Here is a 19,718-nt window from a genome sequence, read left to right on the forward strand (position 1 = left end):
AATATCGTGCTTTGTATCTCAAATAAAGCCAGGTGATGGGATCAGGAACCACAGCCTGGATGATGTTCCTGCACACAAGCCGGGGATCAAAGTGCACAAACATGCTCCCAAGCAGGCACCGGAGGACCTGGGCGTTAGGGCTGGGCTGGGATAAGTCTCTAGTCTCGGATCCTTTCTGGAACCGAGGGGTGATTACAGAGATCTTAGCAGGCCCTGGAACCTGGTGGCCTTCAAGGATTTAGTAAAAAGGCACTGGGCCTGGGAAGCTTCAGCAGAGACACACTGGGGAGTTACCCAGTCCTCTCTGAATTAGAAACTGGGGCAAGGAACCCAGCAGGGAGAGGCAAGGCCAGGGAGGGAGAATAACAATATAAAAAGGAAAACAAGATAAGGAGAAGGTCTGGGCGGTGGAGAGCAAGGAGGCCCGTGGGGGCGGCCCAGCCTGGAGGAATGTCGGGGGAGGGGCATGGCTCCAGCAGAGAGGGCTGGGGAAGTGGGAAGAGTGTCCCTTCCAGCAGAACAGGGCTTTAAACCACAGGTGTGTGGTGAGGGCCAGAGCATGGGAGGGGTGCTGGGCTTAGGATCCGGCTGCTGAAAGGTGGGGGTCTGCAGAGCGGGCGCTTCCGGGAAGAAGGCACAACCAGGAAGCAGCCCAGCTTGAGGCAGTGGGACACGCTGCAGGCAGGTGGGCAGGTGGGCACAGGTGTTAGCACACAAGTGAGCTTGGAGCCTGGGAGGGGTGCTGTGCTTAGGATCTGCCTGCTGGAAGGGTTGCAGAGCAGGCACTCCCGGGAAGAAGACGCAACCAGGAAGAAGCCCCAGCGAGGGGCAGTGAGACACGCTTCAGGCAGGTTAGCAGTTTAGCAGGTGGACATGAAGGTGAGCACACTGGGGAGCTGGCTCCAGCTGTCCCTTCCCTCCCTCGTAGGAGGATGGGCAGGGAAAACAGGCAGGGCCGGGTAGGTGCATGTTAACTAACAGCGGCCAGGCACTTTCCACATCCTAAAATGGCAGGGGGCTGGGACCACCTTCCCTACAACCACTCATGGAGGACCACACATCAGGACCCCGGGCCTGGGGAGGCCAGGGGCCCGAGGATGCTCTGACAGTCACCACGGCCAGGTCCTGGTCAACTCGTGAGCTCAGGCCACAGCCCTTGTCCTCAATCAGCCTCACCGCACAAAATGTAAAGCAAGCGACATTTCAAAGACAAGGAGCCCCTGGCCTTTGACAGGGAGAAGTTCATGGATGATTTTCATGCATTCGCAGGAAGTTGAGCTTGGACGGTTCCCTCGGGCCTGGGGTCTCCCAAGGGTGTGGCAAAGGATGCAGTGGAGACTAGGGTCCTGGGAGGGGTGGTCCTGGTGTGCTGGAGCCGGCTGGGACTCAGCCAGCCTCTGGACCCTGCCCTTGCCCCAACCAGGCTCTCCCCAGCTTCCGCCTGCCTGCAGGAACCCGAAACAGAAACAGACAGCAAGCTAATGGCCAGCTCCAAAAACGAGAGGGAAAGCGGGTTGTTACCATTTGGCATGGGGGCTCGGAAGGAGGGCAGAACTCTGGGAATGAGATGAGGCTGAAAGGAAGCCGGCAGAGGCTGCTGGGGCCAGGCTGTGAAAGGACGGGAAGGAGGCCTCCCCAGCATCAAAGCCACTCAGCCACATGCAGAAGGGTGAGGGGGACGGACATGCCAGCACAGAAACCATCTGACCCAGCCGCAGTTGTATTAAAGTGATGGGATCCTGAGTGCTGTTTTCATTTTCTTATCTTCATTTCACACCTTTGTAAATGAAGTTATTAAACTAAAATTGGAAAACCAGGTAGGGGACTGACTTGGGAAGAACAGCACAGTACCTCCAGGCCGCGTTCAGTCTGATTGACATGGGCCCTGGGTGTCCAGGAGGACAGCAAGGAGGGGCTGCAGCCGGGCCTTGCAGTGCTGCGCAGAGCGGGCACCGTGGGGTGGGGGTGAATCCTGCTGCCCTCAACTCCCATCACCAGAACGCCCCATGCCGCAGTCCCTGTGCACGCAGAATGTTCAGGGTGAGGACGCTGTTGGAAGGCACTGCACCAGCCAAACGAACAAGGCCACGGCTGGGCGGCGAATCCGAGCGACCAGGGCACACAGGCCCACGCTGCCTCGGCCAGCAGCACAGGCCAGGATTCATCATTAAAGAAACGGGAAAACAGAGAGGCCGGGAAAAGCGACGAGCTAGGCTGCACTGAAGGAAGGCACGTGCCTGTGGGGCTGTGGGTGCTGAGGGTAGCCGCCGGAGAACAGCCCCAGGTGCGTCATCTCTGCAGGGATGAGCTATGCCCACAGGTGCACAGTGGCCATCTTGACAGCCTCAGAGCTTTCAGAAAAGCAGATCTAAGAGGGGTCAAGTCAACCACTAGAAATGTAAGCGGAAACAGGCCTCCATGGGTCATCCAGAACCACTCTTTGATCTCAGGTGACATTTATTCCACCCCAGGAGAATTCTTTAAAAGGAACATTCCAGTAGAACTGAAAACTTCGCTGTGAAATCACCCTGACTTCAGGGCGGAAGGGACGCCAATGGGAATCCACACCTTCTCGGACTTTCCAAAGTCACCCGCCCCCCGAGCCCGCAGGATAGAGTGGCCAGGCCGTCCTCACACGGCGGCTCCTGCGGGGGCGGCCCTGGGCGCCCCGCCTCCTCCGAGGCCATTCCTAACCCAGGTGCCGGGGCCAGCACCGCCGGGCTCCCGAACGCACCCGCTGCCTTTGGGAGAGCACCTGGCAGAGAGGGGCCGCGCAGCCGCCCTCCCCTCCCGCAAGCGGCCCCGCTCGATTCCTGGAATCATATTTTTGGACCTGCTGCCGCAAGCAGTTCCCGCCCTCGGCCCTTTCAATTCCTCTTTCGGGAGGGGACCGCTCTCCACCCCTCCCAGGAGGGCGAGGCGCGGCCCGGGGGTCCCTCACCTCCAGCCCAGCAGAGGGAGGGCGGCGGGGAAGCGGTCCGGGTTTGAACCATTGTGTTTCTTTCGCACTTTGGAAACGGACTCCCGGCTTCCCCGCGGGGAGGCGTCTGACAGCCAGCGATTCCCGGACAGCCCCGCGGCGTCCCACCGGCCTGCGCGGGGCTCCTGGGGTCGCCGGGGGATGGGCGCGGGGGACGCGGGGCGGGGCTCCTGGGACCCTGAGGCCAGGCCTCGCCGGGCGGAGCTGGGGGGCGGCAGCAGCGCTGCCCTCGGGAGGGGTCGGAGGCGCGCGGGGCCCGGGGTTCCCCCGCATCCCGCCCGCCGGCCGCTCACCGTCTCGGGGTCGTTCTCGAACACCTCCCGCGCCTCCTCGCGGCTGCACAGCTCCTCCACGCACTCCCTCTCCAGGTGGCCCTGCTTAGCCTCCTCGAAGACCTGGAAGGCGCGGCGCTGCCTGGGCCGCAGGAACTGCGTGGCCTCGCGCGCCGGCAACAACGCGGCTGCCCGGAGGAAGAGAAGAGGACGCGTCAAGCCGCGCCCGAAGCCTCCTCCCGCCGCCCGGGGACGGGGTCTCGGGCCCGCGGGACTCACCGAGCGCGCACTCCGAGGCCAGCAGCAGCAGCAGCAGCAGCCGCAGCGGCGCGGCGCGCGGGGCGGCGGGCCCGGGCGAGGGCGAAGGGGCCATGGCGGGCCGGGGACGCGCGGTCAGAGCGCCCGGGAGGCCGAGGCGAGCCGCGGGCGCCGCGGGGCGGAGGCTCCGGTCATCCCGTCCTGGCGGCCCTGAAGGTCACATCGCGGCGGCGGCAGCGGCTGCGGCACCTCGGGCGCTCGGTCTGGGCGGGTTCGGGCGGCTGCGCGCGGGGAGGCGGCGGGGGCGGGACCAGGCGCGGGCGGGGCACGGGTTCCCGGGAGGATCCGGGCGCGGGGAAAGCGGAGCATCCGGGACGCGGCGGGACTCTAGTGTCCCGGAAAAGGAGCGTTTCCCCAGGCGGTGGTTGTGTTCACTAGCGGTAGGGTAAAAGGAGGACGCAGTACCTGGTTCAACTTGAGCAGGTACATTTTGACCATATTCCAGGTGTCATGTGAAGATTTAAGCCTCTTTCCAACCCCCATTCCCCCCGAATCTACTGCATCCTTTTTGGAATCTTCATGCTTAAGCACATTTTGTCAAGACTTAAAACCTACCAAAGATTTTAAAGATGCACTGAGGTCAGATCCAATCCCACTGGGGGCCAGCGAGTGAAATGCGACGGTTTCCTTTTGTAATCTCTGTTTTTCGTAATGATGACATTCAAAATCTTGAGGTTTCCCAGTAGATATTTAAGCTGAAAGCAACATTGTGCTTGTCTTCAGAGACCAAGACTTTCTGGCTCTTGTCTTGGAATATTTCGCAAAGTCATAGGCAAAACACACAAACGAAGAGAACCAAAACACAGCAGACCACTCACGGGGGACCCGAAGCAGGCAGTTCACCCAGCGTCCCCCTACTGCGGGGAGGAGGGAGCTTGGCTACTCCTCTCTGGAGAATCTTGCTCTGGAAATCCCCACACCCCAAAATGCAATGAAAAGGGGCAATGAGTCAGCACCCGACCCCAAATGGATGGCCATTCTGCTCAGCAGGCTCAACGCTGAGATTCCCAGGTCGCAGTTTCTCTTTGCTTTCTGTAATTGGAAGAATGGAATGGGATTGCTGGTAGAAATCTTTGAGGTCACTGGTTTGAAAGTGGGGTTATGAGCATGAATATGTTTTTAGGTTTTTTTGTTTGTTTGTTTTGTTTTGAGACGGAGTCTAGCTCTGTTGCCCAGGCTGGAGTGCAGTGGTGCAATCATGGCTCACTGCAAGCTCCGCCTCCCGGGTTCACGCCGTTCTCCTGCCTCAGCCTCCCGAGTAGCTGGGACCACAGGCGCCTGCCACCACGCCTGGCTAATTTTTTGTAGAGACGGGGTTTCACCGTGTTAGCCAGGATGGTCTCGATCTCCTGACCTCGTGATCCGCCGCCTCGGCCTCCCAAAGTGCTGGGATTACAGGCGTGAGCCACCCTGCCCGGCTGAGCATGAATATGTTAATTTAGGCAAATGGCAAATGAATGTCCATGGGAATGATCTTCAAAGAGAATTAAAATGGGGCAGAGAAATCGTCTATCTGCACCTGTGTCTGAACCAGAGCGGCCAGGCACTCCCATGTCAGCTAGTTACTGGAGCAGATGGAGTAAGGAGTGCCCCTGGGCTTCTGCCCGGAAACCACCACGGCTACTTCAAAACAATATTTAATTTTCCTGCTTGTTCTTGAGAAGCACTGGTTTCAAAAATTGGATGGGGTGATACATGCTTGAATCAGTATTTACAAGGCTCCTAATCACTTCATCAGACAGATAATTCATTGAGCACCGGCTGGGTGCCAGGCAGTGTCTGAGGCACTTCTAGCCATTATTTCCCAAGGGTTCCAGCAGCCCATGGATACACTTCAAAGGGTGTAAGCTCCTAAAAATTGTTCGTAATTATTTTCTGCACGTTTTTGTAGTTTGGGGGAAGAGAGTTTACAGAGTTCTTGCAAGTCTCAGAATTATTTGATCCCTTTGGGAATGAGCATCTCTAGCCTCTGCCTGTTCATCTGGGACACTCTGCACCTCGGTGTGGGCCGGCTGCTTCAGGTCAGTAGGTATCAGAATGACCTCGGTTGGATGGGGCAGTTCAGGACCCCTGGCCTCCTTTTAGTCTGGACCCCACTCTCATTCCTCATATTCTCGATTCTGTCTTTCTACTGAGTTACTATCTTAGTAACAACAATGCCTCCTGTCATGTAGAGACTTGGTCTGATAAAATGCATTCACATACAACTGCTCATTTTGATTTCTGTAACTGGGGAACACAGAAAGCACATGTGGGTGCAATGAAGGATGTCTCCATTACCCCAGATAACTCCAAAATCCTTCACCTAGTTACCAGTGCAGGAAATTCGTTCTAAGGCAGAAATGGAAAATGAGTAAGAAACAATTTGGATATCTAAAAGTGGAGAGAGTTGTCAGGCACTATATTATACAACCTGAAATAGCAATGGTGAAGTAGACAGTTCACCTCCACAGGGAGCGGGAAGAGGTTGGACCCAGGGCAATGGATGTTTTATATGAATGGTTAACCAGTCTGTGGCTATGAGGTGGAAAGCTGTGTACACCTGTGAAGCCATCATCACAATCAAGTTAGGGAACATATCCATCACCCAAAAAAGTGTTCTCATGCCCTTTGGTAATTCCTCCCTCCTAAACGTCCCCACCGTACCCCACATCCCAGTCCCTATGCAAAACCGCTGACCAGCTTTCTATCACGATAGATTTGTTTGCATTTTCTAGACTTTTATATAAAAAGAATTATACTTTATGCACACTTTTTTGTCTTTTTTTTCACTTAACGTATTTATTTTCAGAATCATCTATCTTGTTGCAGGTGTATTCTTTTTATTGCTCAGTAGTATTCCACTGTATGGATATAACACAATTTGTTTATCATTCACCTGTTGAGGGACATTTTACTTGCTTCTAAATTTTTACTATTCCACTGTGTGGACGCTGTGTACGCACGTGCTTCCATTTCTCTTGGGGAAATATCTAGGAGCAGAGTGTCTGGATCACACGGTAGGTATCTGTTTAACTTTTCAAACTGTTTTCCAAAGTGGTTATACCGTTTTACATTTTCACCATCAATGCATGAGGGTCCCAGTTGCTCCACATCCCCACCCATACTTTCTGTGGTCACTTTAAAAATTTTTATTCACTCTAATATGTATATAATGGTATCTCATGGTAGTTTAAATTTGCATTTTTCAAATAACTAGTGATGTTGAACAAATTTTATTGTGCTTATTGCCGTCCAGGTATCTCCTTTGGTGAGATGTCTGTTTCAGTTTTACTTTCTTTCTTTTCCTTTACTTGGTGATCTGGTTTGGCTGTGTCCCCACCCAAATCTCATCTTGAATTCCCACGTGTTATGGGAGGGACCTGGTGGGAGGTGATTGAATCATGGGGGCAAGTCTTTCCCATGCTGTGGTCATGATAGTGAATAAGTCTTACAAGATCTGATGGTTTTAAAAAGAGGACTTCCCCTGCACAAGCTCTCTGTCTTTGCTTTCTGCCATCCATCTGAGACGTGACTTGCTCCTCCTTACCTTCTGCCATGATTGTGAGGCGTTCCCAGCCACGTGGAACTGTGAGTCCCAATTAAACCTCTTTCCTTTGTAAACTGCCCAGTCTCAGGTATGTCTTTATCAGCACCATGAAATTGACTCATACACTTGGAATGTTTGGTTTTCCAATTGTTGAGCTGTTTGTTGAGTTTTAAGAGTTCTATAGCTATTTTAGAAGCAAGTCCATTATCGGATGTGTGGCTTGCAAATATTTATTTCCAGCCTGTGGCTTGTCTTTTCATTCTATTAAATGTGTCTTTAGCCAGGCATGGTAGTGGGTGCCTGTAGCTTCAGCTACTTGAGAGGCTGAGGCAGGAAGATTTCTTTTTTTTTAATTTTATTTATTTATTTTTTTTGAGACGGGGTCTGGCTCTGTCACCCAGACTGGAGTGCAGTGGCTGGATCTCAGCTCACTGCAAGCTCCGCCTTCCGGGCTTACGCCATTCTCCTGCCTCAGCTTCCCGAGTAGCTGGGACTACAGGCGCTCAGCTCCTCCTGCTGCATCAGGCCCAGGGAAGTGCTCTGCAAGGAGGAAGGGGCTCAGGAGGGCTGCCCGCCTCACGGTCCTCCTCCCAGGAGGCTGTGGTGAACTGGCATGAACTCATCAGACAAGACTGAGAGTGGAGGACAGAGGGGCTGTACCAGGACCACCTGGTGGAGGGATGCCCAGCCTCGAGGAGCACCCGAGTCTGGAGTTTGTGTGGGGATCAAGATGGCCCACATGGGGGAGGCACAGAATCTCCTAGGAGTCCTGGTTTCCAGGATAATGGCTGTTTTCCCAGAGCCTGAGGGACACCGTGTCCTACTGTTCTCTAGGGAAGGGCCCTTCCTGGAGGTGAGCTATAAGCAAAGTCGTTTCAAGGGGAGTGCCTGAGGAGCTTTGATGCGGGGCCCCAAATGCACGTGGGTCCTAGCGACACCACTGTAAGGTAAAGGGGCCACTGCGCCTTTCCGGTGCCCGGCTCTGGCCTTAGTCGGTGCCCCCACTCTCATGTGGAGGGGTGGCCGTGGCATGACCCCCGTACATAAGGAAAGACACAGGCTCCTCAAGCAGTGAGCGGCGGTGTCAGGGCTGACCTGCTGACAGCATTGCCTCTGGCCAAGGAGGGGAAACCTACTTTGTACTTTGTGCTTTTATTTCTGTACCTATTGATTTTTAAGCAAAAGCGTGTATTACTATCCTAACCAACATAATTTAAAATCTCCAGAGAGCCCCTTCTGAGGGGGAGGCTTTTATAGAAACTCAGAGAGGCTTCCATTAGTGATGGGAGAAGCAGGCCTGGCCCTCCACACGGACACGCATCCATCACAGCCAAGGATGAAGGCCTGTGTACCGTTTGGTTGTTTGTCTTGGGCTGAAAAAGCCCGAATTGCAGAGGTGGTTAGGGCTGCTGTGTCTACTGGGTGAGCTTTTTTTTTGATATGGGGTCTTGCTCTGTCACCCAAACTGGAGAGCAGTGGCGCAATCTTGGCTCACTGCAAGCTCTGCCTCCCAGGTTTCACGCCATTCTCCTGCCTCAGCCTCCTGAGTAGCTGGGACTACAGGTGCCCGCCACCACGCCCAGCTAATTTTTTGTATTTTTTTAGTAGAGACGGGGTTTCACCGTGTTAGCCAGGATGGTCTCGATCTCCTGACCTCGTGATCCGCCTGCCTCGGCCTGCTAATACTGGGTGAATTTTGACACTTCTTTCTGACCATTCACTTTTCTGTCTCTCTAACAGCCATCAGGGCCTTTGAGAAAGTTTTATAACTTAGTTCATTGATTTGGAAAATTATGCCAACAACCAACCTTCCTAGCAAACTGTCCCTGAAGAAGGCCACGACAGTTACTTAGTTTTCACGAACAGTATTAGGAGATGACTTGGAATTTTCTGGGGAAACCACTGAATATACTTCTGAGCGCAAAGCCAGTGGCACAGGGAGTCCTTGGTCGCCAGGGCTGTCGTTGTTTCTGGAGGAGCTGTGTCACACCTGGGCCCACTGAGACCCAGAAAGTGAGGCCGTCTGATGGGGCTATGGGGAGAATCCCACAAAACCACCATCGCACACCCACGTTGGCCCCAGAGGTCTACTTTGTTATTTAAAGCTTACATAATAGAAATAAGGGACCCCCTAAAAATCTTTTCCTCTCTGATTTGGGAAGCTGAACTGTTTTTTTGTGACAGCAAAGCAAATGGCTTAGCAGTCAGGGTGGGGCTCCACTTTCCTCCCTCCTAGCCTGGTAGAAAAGTGCATCCACGCGACTGGTGAATCAGGATGGACCTTCTTCCTGCATATCATTTCTCCACCCCTTTTTTCTCATGGTGGGTGCCTCAGATCCATCCTGTGGGGGAAAGGACTTTGCAGAGCTCTGTGGGGGCTGCAGCTGAGGAGAGTGCTGGAGTCTTCAGTCGGATCTGCCTTTCTTGCTGACTCAAGAAACAGTAAAAGGTGACAGGAAGGTGGCCCTGGAACAAATGGAGTCCCGCAGTGGCCCAAGCCATGTGGAATAAACCAAATCAGTGCTGGCAGAAACTGAACCCAGATTATGAGTGCTGGCAAAAATGTAAACAAAATTATTAAAAGGAAATTGAACAAACTGCAGTTTTCATCTCCTGTTAAGTGCTAAAGTGTGCCAAGTCCAACTTGTAAACAAACAGATGAGCTTGGCTTTAATTAATGATCAAAAAGCTAGTGCGACAGAGCTTGGAGAGGCCTATAAATATTATTTTGAAGAGTATCCAAGACACTTATAGCAGCTGTGTGAGCCTTTAGAATTGACGTAGCTATTTCAATATATGCAGAGCTATTTTTAACTTTTCAGTACAGGCCAGTCAGAGCGGGAGCCCAAGGGCAGTGGAGCCGGGACGCCTGTCAGCTCCATCAGCCAGAATGCGACCTTGAAGGTCAAGGGCATTGGCACAGCAGTGTCCTGGGGCAGTTGGAAAAGTACCACAAACCAGGGAGCTCAAAACCACAGAAATGTGTCTTCTCTCAGCTCTGGAGGCCTGAAGTCCAAAATCAAGGTGCCAGCAGGGCTGTGCTCCCCCAACAGCTGGGAGGGTCCTTCCTGCCTCCCCAGCCTCCGAAGCTCCAGGTACTCCCGGGTTTGTGGATTCACAGCTTCCATCTCTGCCTCCACCACCACATGGGCTCCTGTGTCACCCCTCGTCTTATAAGGACACAGTCAACGACTTCATCCTAACTACAGTGCTCCTCGTTGTCTTCAGTCTCACTTTTCTGGGTTTTAGTCACTCACGGTCAACCATGCTTCACAAATATTACATGGCTATGCCTGTGCTTTGGGGGCATTATTAAGTAAAGGAAAGGTGACCTGAACACAAGCACTGTGACACCACAGCCCATTTGGTCACTGGGCTGGCTGCCAGCCAATGGCAACCCAGGCTTGGATGGGATGGCTTGGAACAGCATATAACTGAACACCAAAGAATTGTCTGTGTCTGGAATTTTCCATCTACATCACAATGCCTGCATCTCTCACCTCCCTTTATCTCACCATGTGGCATTTTACAGCACTTTACATCATCACAAGAAGGGAAAGTAGAGTATAGTAAGATATGTTGAGAGTGAGAGACCACATTCACATAACTTTTATTACAGTATATTGTTATAATTGTTCTATTTTATCATTGTTATTAATCTCTTATTGTGTCTCATTTATAAATTAAACTTTATTGTAAGTTTGTACACATGGGAAAAAAACACAGTATATGTAAGGTTAGGTACTATCTGAGGTTTCAGACATCCACCAGGGTCTTGGAACATTTTCCCCAGGATAAGGGGGCACTATGGTAACTAGATCTGCAATGACCTTATTTCCAAATGATGTCATATTCTGAGGTGTGGAGGACTCAGACTTTAACATGTATTTTTGGGGAACACAACCAACCCATACCTTGAGTGACAGGGCAGCAGGGCTGGGAGGGACCTCAAGGGAGGCATCTCCACCCTGCTTGCTCCGAAGTTGCCACCTCAGCTGTACATCTCCCCAGGGTGGCGAGGCTGGAAGTGCATTCATCTCCTGGATGCTCTGTGGTCCAGGGGCAGCTCCAGGCAGGAGCATCCAGCTGCCTTTGCAGGAAGTGGCCTCACCAGAGTAGAGGTGATGGGACGGGGGCCGAGCCTCAACACGCAGCCCCTGGTGCGCATCCCTTACCTCCTCAGGGGAGCCCACAGCCCAGCCTCCAGCACACGGCCCAGAATGTGCCCTGGAAGAGCAACAAAACCTGGGGGCTCTGGCCGGACTGACCAGGGTCACAGTGTGCATGAAAAACAGATGACCGTGTTCTGTGGCAGCCGCTGCATGTGGGGACCTCTTTTTCACAGCAGCTTAGACTTGGCCCTGAGCAGCACAGGGCAGGGTTGAGATGTGAGTCCGGTGTCTTGGACCTCAGACTCCTATGATGCTGCGAGGCCGCTGGTAGCTGTCCGTGGGGACCCGCAACCTCTCACACATTCACTCAGCAGCCCCATGTTGTGCCTCCCTTGCTGGTCGCATCCGAGGCAAGCAACCAGGGTCCCCATGGCCCTGGTACCCTCACCCTATGGTGCCAGCTCAGCCAAGTGGGTGTCTCCAGGATGCCACCGCCAGGGAGTTCACATGAGGTCAGCCTGCCAGTTGGGGCTGCGAAAGTCGGGCTCATATCCTGGCCAAAGCCTCAGAGTTGATGCTTCCTGTGTCTGTGTCTGAGATAAAAAAACACAATAGGACAATGCTAATAAAAGGACCTTTAACAACTGGGGAGGAGAAGTGGCCGGGTGTTTTTTGAGGTAGAGGAAAATTACTCTAAAGGTTTTGCCACTTGTTTGACATTTTTGGGCTTGGTTTCCACAACCCAAGAGGGACTGGCCTCCAGGCAGGGACATGCCTGTTCTAAGACTGACTGTGTGAGAGCCCAGCCATGCCTGAAAATGGCAACAAGGTCGCCCCACACTCCTTCCACCTTTCCAAAATGAAACCAGGTTCTTGGGCCAAGCAAGAAAACTGGAATGCTGGCAAGGGAGGTGTTTTTGACCTGCCTGCTTATCTAAGTTTCGCATGCAGCTCCATTCATCATAGCAAGTGGTTTCCCTGCTGAACAAGGCAGGCAGGTCTGACAAACACAGTGGCTGCCAGATTCAGCAACACCGCTGAGGGCTGGGGGACCACGCCTGTCTTTCCTTGTGATGGAGGAGGGACGAGTGTTTGGGGTTTGAGTGGGTTAGATGCCCCCCGAAGGCTCAGGATGGGCATCCTGGGGAAGCTCAGGGTTCCTGGGCCTCTGTGCACACTGGGCCTTCCTCTCAAAGTCTTTGAAGTGCACTGTGCGCTTCATTTGTTTAGCCCTAAACTCTTAAAGCTGGCAGGCGTGTCTAAGCGTGCTGATGGCCTCCATTTAATAGGAGAAGAGAATGAAGGCGAAAATCATACAGATGGAAATGGAGAAGATTTTCAAACATGCGTGTCCCTTGGGCCTCTGAGACCAAAGAATCACCGCAGGAAATCCCACTGTCAGGACTCAGTGTTCCTTCAGGAAGAAGTCTGCACAGGACACTGGCTGAAGCCACCTGGGACCCTGTGAGAGCTGAGCTAGAGGGAGCCGAATTCACAGTGAGGGTGACCTCAGGGCAGGCACAGGGCAGGCTGCCGTCTCTCGCTGGTGCTGTTTATAGAGAGTTCCAACACAACGCGGGGAGACCAGCACAATGGCCCCATGTTCCTGCCAAGGCGAGCACCCCACCCGCTTCCTCATTGGGCTATTTTAAACCAGTTCCAGACATCATATTATTTTATCCATAAACACTTCAGAAAGTATTCTCAAAGATAAGAACCAAACACCCTACCCAACCCCAGTTCCATATTTATGCCTAAAATAATCAATGGTGACTCCTTAATGCCGCCAGATATCAGTGCCCCGGACTCCCTGGCATCTCACAGAATTTTTAAGACTGTTTTTTTCCCAAGCAGGAAAAATTTCTTGACTTGCTCCGCTTCTTCCTCTTGTGACTTGTCTTTTGTCCCGCGGTGTCCCCAGGTCTGGACTCTGCTCTGGGCTGCCGGCATCCTCCTCACACCCCTGTCTCTCCTGCACGGGCGTGGGTCCCGGCGTCATTATCTGCGATTGGCGGCCAGTTTTGGCGGGAACACAACACAGGAGTGCTCTCTGCCCGCACGGACCTCAGACTCCTATGATGCTGCCAGGCTGCTAGTGGCTGGACCATGGGGACCCGCAGCCTCTCACACATTCACTCAACAGCCCCATGTTGTGCCTCCCTTGCTGGCCGCATCTGAGGCAAGCAACCAGGGTCCCCATGGCCCTGATACCCTCACCCTATGGTGCCAGCTCAGCCATGTGCCTGGCCATCTCCTGGCACCCGTGATTCCATTGTGGGGCCTCGGAGGGAAGATGCTCTGATTTTGTGGCTCCTTTCTTCACCTGTGAGCTGTAGCACTTTTCTGAAGAGGGATTTTTCCTCATTAGCTATTTGGTCATCCTGAGGTACAGTTGGTTTTTAGCATGTCCAAAGGTGACTTCGGTCGTTGTTGCTATTTTTAGTATCGTTATAACTCCTGGATCTTACTGTATTTGAGGCATTTCAACCCACTGCAGATGTTCTAATGGTCTCATCCTTGGCCGATGGTGGCCCGCGTGTGCTACCTCAGCGTCCCCACGTCCCTCACTGCCCCGCGCATGCATCCCCTCAGTGCCCCCACTTCCCTCAGTGCCCCCACGTCCCCTCAGCGCCCCCGTGTGCACCCCCTGAGAGCCCCCACGCCCGTCAGCGGCCCCGCGTGCATCCCTCAGTGGCCGGGTGTATGTCCCCTCAGCGGCCCCACGTGCATCCCTCAGTGGCCGGGTGTATGTCCCCTCAGCAGCCCCGCGTGCATCCCTCAGTGGCCGGGTGTATGTCCCCTCAGCGGCCCCGCGTGCATCCCTCAGTGGCCGGGTGTATGTCCCCTCAGCGGCCCCGCGTGCATCCCTCAGTGGCCGGGTGTATGTCCCCTCAGCGGCCCCGCGTGCATCCCTCAGTGGCCGGGTGTATGTCCCCTCAGCGGCCCCGCGTGCATCCCTCAGTGGCCGGGTGTATGTCCCCTCAGCGGCCCCGCGTGCATCCCTCAGTGGCCGGGTGTATGTCCCCTCAGCGGCCCCGCGTGCATCCCTCAGTGGCCGGGTGTATGTCCCCTCAGCGGCCCCGCGTGCATCCCTCAGTGGCCGGGTGTATGACTCCTCAGCGGCCCCGCGTGTAGGCTGTGTGGTGTTGCTTTTCGAGGTGGTTTGTGATGCTTGGTAAGTTTCCTGATTGGGATTCCTATGGTTGAAGTGGAGTGAATGGAGTTACCAAAAAAAGGAACAGGGTCCCTCTTTCTGCTTTAACATTTCCCCCAAATGTTCCTGCAAGAGTGGAAGGAAGAAATGTTGAGGTGCGCTCCCCTCCCTCCACAGGGTTTCTTCCTGGACAGCGCCCCGCCTTGCCCTTGGGAGAACTGGGACGCATGCGGTTGTCCCCGACCCCCTCCTGGCGAGGCTCCAGCACCTGGCGGTGTGGGCGACTGCGCAGTGGCCAGGAAACACGAGGCCTGCCCTGCATGGATGGGGCTGTGGAGGGGCTGGCTCCACAGCACAAGGTGGGGCTTCTGGCTAGGTTCGCCCTCCCCTGGCAGTGGCTGTGACGCTTATGCCCAGGCGGACAGCCCAGACCAGGCTCGGAGCCCCATCCCCTCCCAGGCGGGCCGGGGGTAGATTCACGCCAGCGTCTCCCTTGAGGCCGGACTCTGGCATAGGAGGGTGATTCTTCTGGAAGGTCCGGGGTCCTGAACCCCAGGAATGCTGGCTGAGGGGCACGCGACCCCTCTTCACAGAACCCTCATGCGCTGAGGAGGCCTCGCGACCAGTAGGGTGCCCGATGGTGGGCAGTGGGGGCAGCACCTGGGGGTGCCAGCAGCCAGGAGGACAGCGGGGTGCTGGGTTTCTTAGGGAGGGTCTGCATGCTCCCTGCTACCCGGCCATCCCAGGGCCCGGCCAGCACCTGCTGCTCTCTCCACCCACCCGCCCCTGGCCCCTGCCGGTGAAGGCCTCTGCTGCTTCTGCAGGAGGCTCTGTGAGTCTCAGTGCAGCTGTGAGCTGCATTGCCCAAGTGCTGGTATCTGGCCATGTCCTCCACAGCCGTTTCCTCACTCCCAGCATCGTGGGCACATGGTCCACATTCAATATTTATTGAATGAAAGAAAGAATTAGCCTGACTTTGTTGTTGTTGTTATTATCGACTTAAAACAATACAAATCTGTTGTTTTATGGTTCTGAAATGACAGCGTTGCCGCTAGGCTCCGTCGGGAGGCACTGGGAGGTCCATCTCTGCCTCTCTTGGTTCCTGCCCCTTACCCCATCCTCACAGCCACAGCACAGCAGTGTCCAGTCTCTGCCTCAAGCCTTTCCATCCTTAGGAGGACCCTGCAGGTTACCTGGGCACCACCAGGTCATCAGGAGCATCTCCCATCTCAAGATTCATCACCAAGTTCCCTATGCAGAGTCCCTGGTGCGGTGTAAGCAAGCAATCCACAGGTTCCGGGGAGGTGGGGTGTGGACATCAGGCAGGTGTGCTCTCCCAAGCGTGCGAGTTACACAAATGTATGCCACGGGGGTTAGAGTTGAGGACATAACCCCAAGGCAGACAAGGTCCAAGTCTTCCCAGGCCACACATTCTCTTCCCATCATTTATTGTAATTGGAATTCTGTTTTTGTGCCATAGTGTATGTTTCAAAGCACGTTCAGATGAGTCATTAAATGCTACCAACCATAGACAATAAAATAATAAAACCTAAAAGTTCATGTAAGAAGTCGCTTTTTAGAACCCCAATATTCCAGGCACTGCGGTTGCTTCTGTTGTTCTTACTCAGAAGCAGTCTTTGCTTCAATATAAATTTTTCTTATCAGAGGAATTTGAGCCCTTTAAAAATATCAGGCCCTGGGAGACATTAAAACGAGACCGCTGGCTACATGCAGTGGCTCATGCCTGTAATCCCAGTACTTTGGGAGGCCAAGGTGCGCAGATCACAAGGTCAGGAGTTCAAGACCAGCCTGACCAATATGGTGAAACCCCATCTCTACTAAAAATACAAAAATTAGCTGAGCACAGTGGCAGGTGCCTGTAGTCCCAGCTACTTGGGAGGCTGAGGCAGGAGAACTGCTTGAACCCAGGAGGCAGAGTTGCAGTGAGCTGAGATCATGCCACTGTACTCTAGACTGGGCAACAGAGCAAGAGTCCATCTCAAAAAAAAAAAAGAGACCGCAGCCACTTCCCACTCCCCCTTGAGCTGTGGGTTCATCTCTTGGAACAGCTGCAAATGAACCCCACAATGCTGCATGCTGGACCCCATAACCCATGCCCACAGCTCAACAATATGCAGCTCATCACTAGGCAGTGTTACTTCTGTAAACCAATGATATATTGTTTAACTGTGATTATTAGGTAAAATTAACACTACTTTACAATTATATATATCACTTTACATTTTACAAAGTTATTAAGTAGACATTCATTTTGATGCCCTGAAGTAAATTTAACTTCTTTGCCCTCCCTTCTCCCCTCCATCAAGGACAGAGTGAGGAATACTTAGTTAGGAAAGGCAAAACAAATGCATCAGTCTGTACAGAAACACAAAGAATAGATGGGAGGAAGGCAGGACCTTGAAGAGGCCACAGAGACCTCAAGGAAGGAGAAAACCAGAACGTTAAACACGAGGAAAGCCCAGGGGTCACAGGAGAGTTAGGCACCGTACAGAGCAGGCTGTGTTCATGACATAAAAGCAGGGACACGCAGCATAAGTTTCACATTCTCAAATAATATGAAAAGACCATAACTGAAGAGCTGAAGTTGAACTTTGTGGTTTCTCAGAACACAAGTAGATGATGACCATTAACCATGGTTTCTGAATGAACTGGGTTCAAAATGCATCTGGTGGCAACAGAAGGCTTCTTTGGACCCTGGCATTAGAAGCATAACAAAGGTAATTCGAGGAGCTGCTATTTCAAACAGTGGTGGCATCCCGGGGAGCTTCTATTCCATGAGTCAAGTTCAATATCTCACCACTGTGGAAAAGGAGTTTCCGAGCAGGAACAAGCAGTATCACTGGAAAACCAATGCTTGGGCCATCCTTGGAGATCGCTGCTGTGAGGACAGCAGGTGTTCCTCCAGGGAAAGCGCTAGACTGGGTGTGACTCAGAGCTGGACGGGAATTCACACATGAATCTGGTTGATGGGAAGGCAGAGACGTGTGCCCCCGTGAGTCCTGTTCCATGTTGGTCTGCATGAATGGAGGCTCTGCAGACAGACCCTTGGACTGCATCTCCAAAGACTGAACCTGGACCCTGGGGGGGTCCTGCTGCCTCCTGGTATTTCGAGGACGATGACCATCACGAGGGGAGAGGCGGGCCTGGCCAAGTCTTGTCACCAACACACTTGCTCCTGGTAAGAATTCCTGATGAACAACTTGGTGTCAGGCCAGTCCCTGAACCCCCTTTTTGCTTTTGAAAACCTGCTTGCAACGAACGGCCCAGGGGGCACTCCCCAAGGCAAGCTGGACATACGTCAGGGAAAGCCATCCTCAGCTCAGCACAAATAAATCACATTAGTTTTGCCTCAGTTTCTTCCTTTAGGTTGGTAACAGAAAAACTGAGCAGAAAGCACAGAGTCCCCATGTGTTCTCTCCTCACTCCCACAGTTTTCCCTAAGAGCTTGCAGGCTGGGCTTGGTGGCTTACACCTATAATCCCAACACTGGGAGGCTGAGGTGGGAGGATGACTGGAGGCCAGGAATTTGAGACCAGCCTGGGCAACAAAGTAAGACCCTATCTCTACAAAAACAAACAAACAAACAAACAAAAAACCCCACAAATTAGCTGGCGTGGTGCGTGCCTGTTCTCCCAGCTACTTGGGAGGTCGATTGCTTGAGCCCAGGAGGTCGAGGCTGCAGTGAGCTGAGATCACACCACTGCACTCCAGCCTGGGCGACAGAGTGAGACCCTGTCTCTAAAACAATAATAATAAACAAATGACAGCTTGCATGAGTGTGACCCACTTGTTACAACAGGTGAAACTACACTGAGACATTACTGTCACCCAAACTCCATGGTCTGCACTACACCTACTCTGTGTGTTAGATGGATATGTAATGGCTGTGTCCACCACTCTAGCATCACAGCTGCTTCACTGCTTTAAAATATCTGTGCTCCCAATTCACCCCTCCCTCCTCCCTCACCCCTGGTAACCACTCATCTCTTACTGACTCCATAGTTTTGCTTTTCCCAAAATAACATATGGTTGGAATCACGAGTGTGCAGCCATTTCGATTGGCTCCTTTCACTTGGGAAACACAGCTACAGTTCCCTCATGTCTTTTCTAGGCTTGGCAGTGCGTTGTTTTGTCACTGGCTAGTATTCCATTGTCTGGGTGAACCAGTTTGCTTATCCATTCACCCATGAAAGGTCATCTGGCTGCTTCCAAGTTTGGCAATTATGAATAAAGCTACCATAAACATTTGTGTGCACATTGTGTGGTTTTGAACTCATTTGGGTAATCTCTTGGAACATGATTTCTGGGTTGCATGGCATGATCTTGTGATGTACATTTGGTCCTTTTCCCATTTCCCAGACACACAGCTCCTAAAGCCTTGGAATCTGTGGAGTGACAAGCGTCTTTTGTATGCTAATGAGATGACTGGGGGCTGGGGATGCCTGGACAGCCTCAGGATGGAGCAGGTCACCAGAGGAACCAGCCATGTGCATAAAGGGTTGGAACTTGTGGTCTCATCCCCAACTCTAGGGAGGGGAGAAGGCTGAAGGTCAAGTTGATCACCAATGATCAGTGATTTAACAAATCATGCCTACATGGTAGCCTCCATAAAAACGCAAAAAGACAGAGTTCAGAGAGCTTCTGGTTGGTGTGTACATGGAGGTCCCTGGAGTGGTGCCCACAGAGGGTGTGGAAGCTCTGCCCCTCTTCCCATGCGCCTCTCCCCGTGCGTCTCTTTCATCTGGCTATTCATTTACATCCCTTTATCAGGCATGAGTGAACACAAGTAAAGTTTTTCCCTGAGTTCTGTGAGCCATTCTAGCAAGCAATCTAACACAAGGAGGGCCATGAGAACCCCCCCGTTAGTAGCCAGAAGGTTGGAAGCACAGGTGAAATGACCTGGGACTTGCAATTGCCATTGGAAATAAGGGCCGTCTTGTGAGGCAAATACCTCAACCTGTGGCATCTGTGCTAACTTCAGTTAGTGTCAAAATTGAATTGAATTGTGGGTCACTCTGTGGGTGTGCACTGGAGAATTGCCTGGTGTGAAACCGCCATTGCAAAATTGCGACAGTGAGAGAAATCTGACATTGCTCCATCTTGCTTCTGACCTCCAAGCTGGCCTTGGTCATTTCTGGGTGCAGGCTGAGCTAACTGTAGGAGGAATTATAGTTCAACTTGAAAGCAAGGATGGTAAGAGTCCCTCCCTGAAACTAACTCCCTCCTTGCTCAAGGACTGAAAACCGCCTTTGTAAGATTATTGAAAGGCTACAGGAGTAGGATTATGGGAGGAACTGAACTCTGCTGAGATCTAGGCATGCTTTCTACAACC

The 19,718-nt window shown here is 52.9% G+C and overlaps 1 protein-coding gene and 1 long non-coding RNA gene across 4 annotated transcripts in view; both read right to left on the bottom strand.

The window, feature by feature from the left end:
• The window catches only part of GAS6 (growth arrest specific 6), a 49,147-nt gene extending 45,342 nt beyond the window's left edge, over positions 1-3,805 (bottom strand). The window contains exons 1-2 of one of the 3 annotated variants that reach the window (XM_030922188.1): positions 3,532-3,805; positions 3,274-3,440 (exon numbers count right to left, since the gene is read on the bottom strand). In XM_030922188.1, coding sequence (XP_030778048.1) covers positions 3,274-3,440; positions 3,532-3,625 — 261 coding nt within the window. In that variant the 5' untranslated portion in view covers positions 3,626-3,805. The remainder of the gene's footprint in view (positions 1-3,273; positions 3,441-3,531) is intronic. The other 2 variants (XM_010374826.2, XM_030922189.1) reach the window with 2 other exon arrangements.
• Positions 3,806-8,948: 5,143 nt separating this feature from the next.
• Positions 8,949-13,827, bottom strand: LOC115894609. Its single transcript, XR_004054751.1, has 3 exons — positions 13,757-13,827; positions 11,660-11,804; positions 8,949-9,652 (listed from the first exon to the last, which is right to left on the bottom strand). It is a non-coding gene; the product is annotated as an uncharacterized LOC115894609 (long non-coding RNA).
• Positions 13,828-19,718: the final 5,891 nt, after the last annotated feature.

The sequence above is a fragment of the Rhinopithecus roxellana genome, chromosome 18, assembly GCF_007565055.1.
Source record: "Rhinopithecus roxellana isolate Shanxi Qingling chromosome 18, ASM756505v1, whole genome shotgun sequence".
NCBI classification, from domain to species: Eukaryota; Metazoa; Chordata; class Mammalia; order Primates; family Cercopithecidae; genus Rhinopithecus; species Rhinopithecus roxellana.